Source organism: Dioscorea cayenensis, chromosome 4, assembly GCF_009730915.1.
Source record: "Dioscorea cayenensis subsp. rotundata cultivar TDr96_F1 chromosome 4, TDr96_F1_v2_PseudoChromosome.rev07_lg8_w22 25.fasta, whole genome shotgun sequence".
Lineage (NCBI taxonomy): Eukaryota > Viridiplantae > Streptophyta > Magnoliopsida > Dioscoreales > Dioscoreaceae > Dioscorea > Dioscorea cayenensis.
In genome coordinates, this window is record NC_052474.1 from 22,050,974 (window position 1) to 22,063,308 (window position 12,335).

Below are 12,335 nucleotides of genomic sequence, written 5' to 3' on the forward strand. Positions count from 1 at the left end.
TTTTATTAAATCTATTAAAGGTGTTCATGTCATTGAAAAAAAATCATATCATTTATTTAGGAACCAAAATCTCTTAATTTATTATACATAAAAATTAAATTAAAATTTAATAGCTAAATTGATGTAAATTGAAATTCGATGATTAAAATAAAAATAAATCAAAGTTTAGTGACCTACCCGTATGAAGACTTTTATAACATTTATGAATAAAAAATTCATATGCAAGAGCAGCTAAGAATGTGAATGTAGCTGGCAGAACCCAACCCTGCATATGAAGACATTTATAACATTTATGAATGCACAGAGCAATTCAACCAAAAACGAGGACAAATTGATTAAAGCCAAAATTAAAGTCCTCAATCGGACCCAACATGTTCAGTCCAAGAACCTTCTCATCATAATAAATGGACTCTTGTTTTCCAAAATAAATAATCAAGACAACACAATGGATGAGACACATCATTAATAACGAGTAAATGAGCCCAATCTTTGAAAAAGGAAAATGAAAAAAAAAAAAACCAACCAACCAACCAACGTGTCAGACTAGATCCACTGGATCAAGTTAAAAATCTCGACCTAGTGCTGTGAAAGAAATCATCACTCTCCACTTTCATTTCTTCATGCTCGGAACTTGCAAGATCCATAACCTGCAAACCATTGTAACACATTTTTTAATCATTCTTTATGATTTAATAAATCTAATTACTCATAATATAATTTTTTTAAATAATATGGATAAATTATCACACATCCACTATATTTTAACTAGGAAAGAGTTAGAATCACCCACAAGTAAAGATTGGAATCCATAAATTGTTCACATTCAATTCTGCAAGTCAGCTCTCTTTCTGAAAAGTGAATTTTGTACAATACAAGGTTATAGCACTAATTTTTTTTTTTTTTTTTTACTAACTAACCAAAAACACATTTTTTATTTTATTACATTGTAATTAAGAGATTTTGAATTTGAGGTCTCAAAATCTCTTAAACACAAGTAAAATAGGAAACCACTAAACTATTATTTTGGTTTGAGCACTATTTATATTACTGTTGTTATACATGTATGTGTCTCCCTATTTCTATTTTCTCAACTAAAAATCTACCATCGATGAATTCTCATATATATATATATATATATATATAAATATCATCTTTAGAGGCATCTCTTAGAAGAGCAGATACATCAGTATCTAACTACTCTAATCATATCTTTGATTTTTTTTCTTTTACCAAGATAAATGATTAGACCGCTAAAAATCATGTAAGTATTTGCACCACTTATTCATATGAACAGTTTTAACGAGAACCGTAGATCAATATATCAATTTGTCATCTATCACCCCTAGCCTCTAGATCTTCTCGCACGCTACCTTAGCCACGTAAAACTTTATGAACACATAAATGCAAATAAATAATAAATAAATAAGAGTTAAAACTCACTGGGGTCCTTTGTGGTCTGCACAGCAAGGCCACCAAAGAAGCAAGTGCCGCCGGAGTACCGAAACTGTTGCCAATACGAGTTGAACGCATAGCTCGCGTGCGCCACCACCGTGTTCGGCCGGAAACACTCCTTCCCTTTCTCTATCCCCTCGCACGTCCCATTCCCTTGCCCACAAGCATACGCCAATGCCGCCACCAACGCCTTCTCATCCACCCCCTTCTCCTCATCCACCACGCACCATATCTTCCCCTTGTACGGCGCGTTGTTCGTCGGCGCCGGCAAGGGTGGGTACTTCCTGTCCGGCAATTTCCCGGTTAGATCAACTGGGTAAACCCTAGTGCCATTTGGGTATAACAATCCCCAGTGCCTCTCCGTCCCTGGCCCGCCTTTCAGGTTCTCGTTGTATAAAGCGAAGATCATCGCCGGAATCACCATCCCTGGCCTCGCCGGAGTGCCGATCGGTGGTTTGTGGGATAATCGGCGGGCGAGGTTTCGGTTATAGGTGGCGGCGTTGAAGATGTTGGCTCCGATCTGGTCGATGTCGCAGTTGTTCGGCCAGCCAGTCTCGGCGACGAAGATCGGAATCTGGCCAAACCCTAGCCGGGTCATGGCGGCGAAGACGGCGTCCAGCATCTGATCAAAGAGATTCGTGTAGGTGAGGCCGGAGCCAGGATCGGTGTAGTACTTGCTCGGATTCCCGGCGAAAAGCGCGTAATCGAGATCGATGGAGCTAGGGTTCGCGGCCCAGGGGAAGTAAGGGTAGACATCAACGAAGTAGAAGGATTTGCTGGAGTTTAGGAATCGGAGCAGAGGGGTGATGACGGAGGTGGCGATGTCGGCGCGGAAAGCGCCGGCGGAAGGGGGAAAGGAGACGCTGAGAGAGTCCATAGCTAGAGTAGTGCCGAGTTTGATGTTATGAATGGAGTGAGATCGGAGAGAGCGCTTGAGATTAGCCATGGCGGGGACGAGGTGAGGCCAAGTGGAGTTGGAGATGGAGAAGTCGGAGAGGATCTCGTTGCCGACGAGGAGGTAGCGAATGCGAGCTTTAGGGTAGAAAGGGAGGATTTGGGAGGAGACCCAGGAATCGGAGAAGGATTGGTTGGAGGCGACGGAAGGGATGAGCTGGTTAGGGAGCATGACGGAGACTCGGATGCCGGTGCCGGAGACGGCGGAAAGGACGGTGGCGTTGGCATCGTAGATCTTGACGGCTTTGGCTCGGAGTCGCCGGATTAGCTCGATGGACCTCGCCGGTGGAGGTAAGTTGTCCCCTAACTGTCCTAAGTTCACTCCTATTCTTAGGGAGGTAGTAGCATTCACTACAACACATCAAGAATTAATTTAGAAATTTTTTAATTATTTTATTTAATTATTTTTTTTTCAAAAATAAATAAATAAATAAATGAAGAGATAGATGGAACTTACAATGTGAGGTGAGGGAGGAGAGGATGAGGAGGAGGAGGAAGAGGAGGAAGGACATGGTAGTTTTTGGAAGAGAGGGTGAAGGAATTGAGAGGGGAAATGTTTAGATGCTTTAAGAATGTGACAGAGAGAGAGAGAGAGAGAGAGAGAGAGAGAGATGTTAGGTTGTTAGATTTGAATAAAAGTTTTGGGTTTTTGTTCAACGGTAGGAAGCGGAGGGAAGGTAGGGGGGACTGAGGTGATGATCACTAGTAAGGTCTACTTTACATGCATTGCGTGCTTTAATCAATTGAATACGTATAAATAAGTTTTTTTTTTTTAATATATAGTATGTTTATGGTAATTTAATTTATTGATCAGATCTGCTGTTTTAGTGTTCAAATTTTTTTTTTTTCTGTTTTAAAATTTATTAGGAAATAAACAATAATAAGACCCCAAAACCGAGCTTGGTGAAGGACATGATGTGAAGATTCCAACGATCCATGAACCGCAAAAAATATGGCGCACCAATCAATACATATGGTCTTATTATTATCATTTTAGCTCTTTATTTAGGAATGAGTTGCCAAGCTTGAGCCTTGTCTGCTTCCCAAAGTCAAGATTCCCATGAAAGTTGAGAACATTAGCAAATTTAATTTTATCTATCTATTGTATATCATGATTTTCAAAATAAAAATAAAAAAAAAGAATGAAAAAATAGTTTAAAATTTGTGTTTTATCTCAAAACTGATTCCTTGTACAAACTTAAAATTACAACTTTTAACTAGGTAGTTTCGTTTAGGTAACTACTTTGTCTAAAATGCTTCATAGTGTCGATCTGAAGTTTCATACGAAGGATCATTTGCATGTTGATTGGAATAATTTTAGTCTTTTCATATGTTTGTATGATAATAATGCCTTTTATGTTGTGGGTGTTATTATTATGTTAATGCTCTCTTTTTAGATTTGTAGGGTTATCAAAATAGTTCATCTTGATTATGAAGCATCTGTTTCTTTTATTTTTCAATTTTTTTAATTTAATATAAAAGTATTCAATTGGTTTAAGTTGTGTTTAATTAATGCATTAGAATGTATGTTGAGCAATTTTTATTTTTTTTTGGCAAATTGCTTCGATAGAAAAATCATCTCATGAACTGAGAACATGACAGGCGGGTATTGAGATGCAAATCACTCCGCCACGCTCTTGTTTCTCCCATAATAGATCCATCATGCATTTTACTAGTCGAGAAACACATGAAAACTAGTGGGCTATACTTCCGTTTTTTTTTTTAATTATTTTAGTTAATGTCAAATATTTGTTAGTATTAATATTTTAAAAAATAAATAAAGAAATATTCTAGCCTAGTATTCCCATTCCTATGTTTTCCATTGAATAATATGCCGCCGCAGCACCTTCCTCTCAACTACTGAAGCGTGCAAATCACTGAACAAAGAAAGTTCTAATATTCCCATCCTACAAACCTACTTGTCATCATTGAGCAAACTCCACTGTTGTGGAAAAAGACTTATTTAAATATAGTTTCTATTTAATATATGATCCAAAAAATATCATCGCCTCATTTTTTTTTTTTAATAATTTATGAGGTTGGTCATATCATCATCCGTTTCTACTTTAAATTTTTATATTAATTGGATATCATTGATAAAAATAATTAGACGTGCTTTCCATGTTTGTTCAACTAATGTGTAGAATATAGTAAGCGAGAAACTATTATTATACTTTTTTTTTTCTAAATATCAAAATGTAGCCAAATTATTATGTGATTGTTTGGTATGAATAAATCCAAAATATTAAAAGAAAAAAAATATGTAAACACATTGCTATAAGACAATATATTCTTTTTATTTATTCACTCTCACTCATATTTTCCTTTTCTTTTCCTCCCATAAATAGACAAATATACTGAGAGAAAACAAATAATTATAACCAAATTATTATGTGATCGATTTTTAAAATAAATAAAAAATCCACATATATATATTTACAAAATGAACGTGATAGAGAATCTATATATTGTAGTCACACTTTTTCTCGCTACTTGATGTGGAACTAAAAGTTTTTCTATGGGGCTCACAAAGGTCAGATCTGGTCACAAATGTTAGATTTGGGTGTATAAGAGATGGGTTTGAGCTGACCCATATTCAACACAAATAAGAAAAGAGATGGGTTTGGGCTGGCCTAACCCAACACAATTAAGGAATAGTCCGGTCCTCCTCGCAATTTAAGTAGGCCTGTGTCTCAAGTGGGTTAACTTCGCCAGTCTCGCTATTTCGTCTTTAACTTTTTAGTCTGTTTTTTGTTTTTCACTTGTTTCCCTCACCTATAGTGAGGGTTATTTGTTCCAGTGTGTGCATGTAATGTTTTTTTGTTGGATGTTTCGTTTCTGCTTTTCTATTCAATAAATCAGTGATTTATTCATTATTAAAAAAAAAATTAAAACACGTGAATATCTATTGCTTCATAGTTATATAATTTATTTATTCGGTTATTCTTAATTTTTGATGTATCTTTTATATCGTATTATATGTTCAAAGTAGTACATATCACTTAACTTTGGGTTAACCACCTTTTTTTTTCCCAGTTATTAGTATATTATTCATTAAATTCAATATAATGTTTTATATGTTCAAACTAGTACATATCACTCAGCTTTGGGTTACCCTCCTTTTCTTTGGTTGTAACCAAATTAGTATATTATTCATTAAATTCAATATTTTTACAAAAAGACATTGTAAACCTTTGAGGACTAAGTTAAAATCAATATTTCTCAAACAAAAAATAATAATAATAAAAGACATTAGCTCTTCTTATTCCATTCGCACCATTATCCATTTTTAGATAATCCTAAGAGATAACAAAGTCATTGGATGCTAACTAGGCTCTTGTTGAGGCCTCCAAAAATAACTACGCATGTTAAGATATAGCAAGTACCATAAGAGTGTCAAATAATATATAGAAAAGCCAAGAATGAGGACAACACCTCCAAATTTTTTATTTTTTATTTTTTATTTTTTTATATGATACCGCTAAAATTTTTCAACATAAGAATAATCTCCCCATCTTTGTTCCTATTAGGATTTATGTGGTATTCTTTTATGTAAATCACCTATAAATTTTAGATTTTTTTTAAAAATTACTTAATACAAGTGCGCTTGTGGATTAATATTTATTACATTAAATATAAACTAGCATATAAATTTTTTTTAAAAAAAATACTCCAAATGTTTAATAATGTAGAGCAAAACAAAAAATTTAAAATTTATACAAATAGAACAATCCAATTTAATACATAGATTTTAACAACCTCAACAACACTACTTAACCTTGCAATTAACAAAAATTAAATAATTGATTAGAAATTTAATATATATATATATATTTGTATTTTTTTATGAAGATTAAATGAAAATTTAAAATTATACATTTACTTTAGTAAAAATACTGTTTGTGTCTATTTAAATTTTACATTTATTGAAAATACAATTGAATGCGAATTAAATTCTTTTTTTTTTTTCTTTTATTTGATAAGGTTGTGAACTGAATTGAATTCTAACAGGGAAAATATATCAAATATATCATATATATATATATATATACATTCGTTTTTCAAGTATCTAAATAAAATATTAATTTTGAGATACGGTGATACATTTCAGAATCAGCACATCATCATCAAATCAATTATTGTACAAATAAAGTAATAACTTTACAGAAAGACGAACATACTTTAAAAATAATAAATAAATAAATAAATAAATAAAAATTAGAAAGAAAACCCTGCAAAGATCTTCAAGCACATGACCTCACGTCCTCCAAATCATCAGCCGTTCATTTCTTCAGACGCTAATCTCAAAGCAATATCAATGTTTCCAGATTCATCCCTCCTGGACACTCTATCCACTTCTGATCATATCTCGCCACGTTGATCAGTAAAAAGACCATCTTTTTTTCTCCACATTTCGCTTTCTTGCACTCCTTCTTCTTCTTCGTTTGATCTCTCTCTCTCTCTCTCTCTCTCTCTCTCTTTCTGGGGATTCTTTGGGGGTGATCTGGGAGGACACAGTGATGGCGGAGGTGGAGGTGAAGGATGTGTCTTGCTGTGCTGGCGGTGGTGGTGTTGGTCCGGGCTATGCGACGCCGTTGAAAGCCATGTCTGGACCTAGAGAAACGATCCTTTATGTTACTTGTGTTTATAATGGTACTGGTTTTTCTTCTTTCCTGTTGATTTATTTTTGCGAGATTTGGTTGGAAGCTTGATCTTTGAGATGGAAGTTTTTGAATTTTTTTATTTGATGGATGGGAAAGGAGGGGTTGGGTATAGGGAGTGAGAAAGAGGAGAGAATGCTGCGAAGTCGTTTGGTGGGTTTAGTTGTTTGATTTTCTGTCCGAAAGTTTATTTTTTTTTTTCTTTTTCCCGAAGTGATTTTGGTGAAATTCGTTGCATTTTTTTTTTAATATCACTTTGATGTGTTCTTAGTGAAACTAATGGAGTGGAAGTGATTTGGATCCTGAAATCAAGAAAGTTTGATTTTTAACTTGTGCAATGGTAAAGAGAGTGGTACTCCTTTACTAGTTTTCCTATTTACCAGTACTACCCCTGCATGTTAAAGCTTTGGATAGATTTGTGCATCTTCTTTGTTGATAGCTTGCTCTTCTTCGAGAATTCAGTGATTCGTGCTGTAAACTTTGACAGAAACCAAGAGGATCACATATTTCATTGTTGTTTATTTATATATGTTAGATAAAAATGGGTAGATGGGGTGTGTATGAATGTATATGTAGAAACCAGTCACTGATTTTGATTTGATTTATTTTATCAGTATGATTCAACTGATTTAAAGAAAAGGTAATTGGTGGATTTTTGTTCCACAAAACTCACTTCCAGTGTAGTTTGATTATGATCTCAAAGAGGTGTAAATGGTTTAGGTTGTGGAGTGCAAAAATCTTTTAGTCAGGAAAGCTTTATTATTTTACTTATAGAGATGTGAAGAAAGTGGCGAGGCAGGGAGAGCCAGGCCATTTGGAGTTTCATTATAGGCATTATTTAGGAAGTGTGAGTTTTCTGGAAGTGCTCGACTTTTTCCAAATTTAATTTTACCTCTGAATTGAAGTGCTTGTTTTTGTTTATTTGTTTGTTTAATAGTGGAATATTGACTTTGATATCTTTGATATTTTTCCATATGTTGTCAAGAATGATGACCTGTTCACCTTGTTGAAGAAAAGTAGGATAAGCTTTGATGGCTACTCTTGTGCTGCCTTGGGAGTTTTTTGCCTATCTAGTTACTTTTTTTTCTTGGGAGTCCTATCTATTTTTGATTTGATATATTGGAAACTTGGAATATTTTCACTAGGTTTACATTGTTGGTGTTTGTGGACTGAATTCTTGTACTCTAAATGTCTGGTTAGACTTAATAAACATGGACTATATTTTAAAACTTTTTTATTTTCTAGAAATGCTCAGACTGAACTACTTGGTAATTGCTAGTACATGAAAGCATTGACTTCTTTGATTGTGTTCTGTTATGTTACAGGCACTGGAATCGAGAAGCCTGATTTCTTAGCAACAGTAGATGTTGATCCTAACTCTGCAACTTATTCAAAAGTTATCCATAGGCTGCATATGCCTTACGTTGGTGATGAGCTACATCACTCTGGTTGGAATTCCTGCAGCTCTTGCCATGGGGACCCTTTGGCAGCTAGGCGCTATCTCATTCTACCTTCATTGTTGTAAGACTGTTTCCTTTCGCTCAGTGACTTTAGTTTGTCAAAGTGTAAAACAAATGGCATTCATCTTGCTCTGAAAGAGATTAATTTTCACCAACTTTAACATTTTATATCATTTGACCTCTTCAACTTGTGATCCAGTTCATTCTCAAACAGATATGTTAACTTGCTCTGTTTTTAGCGTGGGATAAAAAGTATTAAACTAGCATAGTGCAGAGATATATGTTGTATGTATTTACACCACTAAGTAGTCCATAGTTTTTGTAAATGTGACAGAACATTCACTTGAATGCGTTGTATGGTTGTAATCATGCTTCATCATCTTTGATATTAATTTAGTTTCGGTTTGCTGTATCTGTTCAGGTCAAGTCGCATATATGCTGTTGACACTGCAAGCAATCCAAGAGCTCCATCTGTACATAAGGTTGTTGATCCCACTGATATTGTTCAAAAGACTCAACTAGCATATCCTCATACTTCCCATTGCCTTGCGTCTGGTGACATTCTGGTGTCTTGCCTCGGAGACAAAGATGGAAATGCAAAAGGGAGTGGCTTCCTCCTCCTCGATTCAAATTTCAATGTTAAAGGAAGGTATGTTTATTTGAAAGTTTCTCTTATGTAGATGCACTCTTTATATATTTCTCTGCAATTATGAAATGAAGCTATGATACATTATGTCTGCTGCAATGGTAATTTCTTTACAATCACACGATTGGTTATCTTAATAGTTCTCTGCGGTCTAGCAGTTTCATGCTATATGCTTTGTTTTCTGTTGTACTTGCTTAGAGAATATTCTTAATTGGGCATTCCTATGCTGACAAGTTAATGGGTGTGAGACAAGTGGCTGCATGCTTTGTTATTAATGGATTGAAGTTTTCATCTAAACATGCTAGATCATTAGGTGCATGCAATCTGCAATACTTAGAAAACAAATTCCTGAAATATGTTACAATATCATGATACTACTCGCAACTTCATCAAGGAAAAAATTGGCATCGGAAATGATTACAGTATTAGATCTCTGCTTTTTCTTTCTTTATTCGTTTTCAATTGGATTATATATGCTTCTTGTTCAGATGGGAAAAGCCAGGCCATAGCCCAGCCTTTGGCTATGATTTCTGGTACCAACCTCGACACAAGACCATGATTAGCTCATCGTGGGGTGCTCCTGCAGCTTTTAGTAAAGGCTTCGACCTCCAGCATGTATCTGACGGACTCTATGGACAGCATTTGTATGTATACAGTTGGCCTGATGGCGAACTGAAGCAGACATTGGACCTTGGCAGCACTGGACTCTTGCCATTAGAGGTGAGTATAACATCTGAAATATCCAAATTAAAGTGGATATGTTTGGGAACAAGATAAAGTTTCAATTTTCTTTGCAGACTCGGTTTCTTCATGATCCTACCAAGGCTATCGGCTTTGTGGGGAGTGCTCTGAGCAGCAACATGGTGAGGTTTTTTAAGACCTCAGATGAATCTTGGAATCATGAGGTAATTAAAGTTACTCATCTTGATCTTCACCAAGAGATAATTTTGGTTTTAGATCACAATGTGAACAACCACTGTATTTCTTTTTTCCACAGGTTGTGATAAAAGTGAAACCACTTAAAGTGCGCAACTGGATTCTCCCTGAAATGCCTGGTCTGATAACTGATTTCCTTATCTCGCTTGATGACCGTTTCCTCTATTTTGTCAATTGGCTCCATGGGGATGTGCGGCAATACAACATTGAGGATCCTGGAAAGCCCGTTTTGACTGGCCAAGTATGGGTGGGAGGACTTCTTCAGAAAGGAAGTGAAGTGGTATATGTTACGGAAGACGGAACTGAATCACAGTTTGATGTTCCTGAGATACAGGTATCTCTTATTCATTCTTTATATAATATGATATCATAACTGCTCACATTATGTCAAATGATCAAAACAGAAGTTTCTGAAACATTTATTGAGGATGATTCAGAGTGAAACATTGCTTGAGATGAAGTTTGTATGCTCATTTTTTTATCTGTTTTTAACAAAACCAGGGCTATAAGCTTAGAGGAGGGCCACAGATGATCCAGTTGAGCTTGGACGGGAAGCGGCTTTATATCACTAACTCACTTTTCAGTGAATGGGATAAGCAGTTCTACCCTGAGCTGACCAAGCAAGGTTCTCACATGTTGCAAATCGACGTTAACACCGGGGAAGGAGGGCTTTCTGTTAACCCAAACTTCTTTGTGGATTTTGGAGCTGAACCTGATGGACCATCTCTAGCTCATGAAATGCGATATCCCGGGGGTGATTGCACTTCTGATATATGGATATAAAAGGGATGAGTTCACCATACAATAATGCAGAAATCTGTGGTTTATCTGCAGCAAAAGTACAGGTTCACTCCCAACTCTTTACCAGCAGCTATTATGTTACTTGTGTTGAATCTACAATAAAACCAGGGCAATAAAGCTATGTTAACAATGTATGTCTGACATTAAGCCTTGATTTAAATATAAAGTTATTTCAGCTATGAGAATTAAAATTTTTTTTTTAAATTTTTTTGGTTTTTCAGTTTTGCAAAAACATGATAGAGGTTTATTTTTTTAAACTATGTGATTTCTTCCGCTAGTAAAAAAAGAAAAATCATTATTAAACCCTTAAAGGTGTTAGCTTACATGAATAAAATGATCATTTTATTATAAAAAATATAACGTTTAACAACAAAACATAATTTTCACATGATTTTATTTGGTAAAAAATGATCCTACATCAAATTATTTTTTCCAAGGGGCCTCATATCGGTAATTTCTTTTTTTTTTAAAAAAAAAAAAATTTAGTAGATGAATCCTACCCAACATGTTAAAACAAATATCAACCATTAAATCCAAATCCAAAGGTCAAAAACTCCATCTCAACCAAGTCAAACTCCCTGATATATTCCCCCCTTTTCCATGCATGCAAGCAAGTAGTCCTATATATATTCTTCCCCCATGATCTCCACTTCCCCATTAATTTTCCCACTATTAAAACAAACCTCCCCCCCACATCCCCCTCTTCTTCATCACCACTCATCATCATCTTCTTCTTTCTCTCACACAATGAACAACTCCAAACTTTTCCTCACTCTCTTCTTCTTCTTCTTCTCCTCCTCATCTCTCAATTTAATCCACTCTTTCGACTTCGAAGCCGGCGATCACACCGGTTGGAAAGTCCCTCCATCAAACAACACTCTCATCTACAACCAATGGGCTTCGAAAAACCGGTTCACCGTCGGCGACACCATTAGTAAGTAATTAATCCTTTTTCTCCATCCTTTCAACACCATCTCAATAATGTTTATCCTATTTGAGTGTGACACCATGTTTTGCTAAATGTAAAGACTTTAGGTACAAGAAAGACTCAGTGATGGTTGTTAGTAGTGAAGAAGAGTACAAGACTTGCAACTCATCTCATCCACTCTTCTTCTCAAACAATGGAAGAACTGAGTTCAAGCTTGAAAGATCAGGGATGTTTTACTTCATTAGTGGAGTTTTAAGTCATTGTGAGAAAGGTCAAAAGATGATGGTCAAAGTTATAGTCCATGATGATAATGATCAAAGTCCTACAAGATCACCTTCAAATGATACTTACTCTGATCCTGATTATAGTACTGCAGTAAAACTCTCTTCTTCTTTTTTACTGTTTTTAAAGGTTTGCTTCTACTCCATGGCTTCTGTTTTCATGTCATTTAGTTTGTTCTAGTGTTCTTGTTTCACTTTCATTGATTGTGATGCTGT

General features: G+C 35.3%; 3 protein-coding genes across 3 annotated transcripts; 2 read left to right on the forward strand and 1 right to left on the reverse strand.

The window, feature by feature from the left end:
* Nucleotides 1-315: 315 nt before the first annotated feature.
* On the reverse strand, nt 316-3,856 carry LOC120258974 (probable glucan endo-1,3-beta-glucosidase A6). The gene is made up of 3 exons (XM_039266479.1): nt 2,864-3,856; nt 1,441-2,757; nt 316-647 (listed from the first exon to the last, which is right to left on the reverse strand). The coding sequence occupies exons 1-3, from the start codon at nt 2,916-2,918 to the stop codon at nt 619-621; spliced, it is 1,401 nt and encodes a 466-aa protein (XP_039122413.1). The 5' UTR covers nt 2,919-3,856; the 3' UTR covers nt 316-618.
* A 2,949-nt stretch (nt 3,857-6,805) lies between these two features.
* On the forward strand, nt 6,806-11,089 carry LOC120259161 (selenium-binding protein 1-like). The gene is made up of 7 exons (XM_039266708.1): nt 6,806-7,059; nt 8,393-8,588; nt 8,949-9,176; nt 9,662-9,893; nt 9,971-10,078; nt 10,171-10,443; nt 10,611-11,089. The coding sequence occupies exons 1-7, from the start codon at nt 6,927-6,929 to the stop codon at nt 10,890-10,892; spliced, it is 1,452 nt and encodes a 483-aa protein (XP_039122642.1). The 5' UTR covers nt 6,806-6,926; the 3' UTR covers nt 10,893-11,089.
* Nucleotides 11,090-11,601: 512 nt separating this feature from the next.
* LOC120259451 (mavicyanin-like) lies at nt 11,602-12,335 on the forward strand. The gene is made up of 2 exons (XM_039267055.1): nt 11,602-11,844; nt 11,939-12,335. Exons 1-2 carry the CDS (start codon nt 11,658-11,660, stop codon nt 12,298-12,300), a joined length of 549 nt encoding a protein of 182 aa, XP_039122989.1. The 5' UTR covers nt 11,602-11,657; the 3' UTR covers nt 12,301-12,335.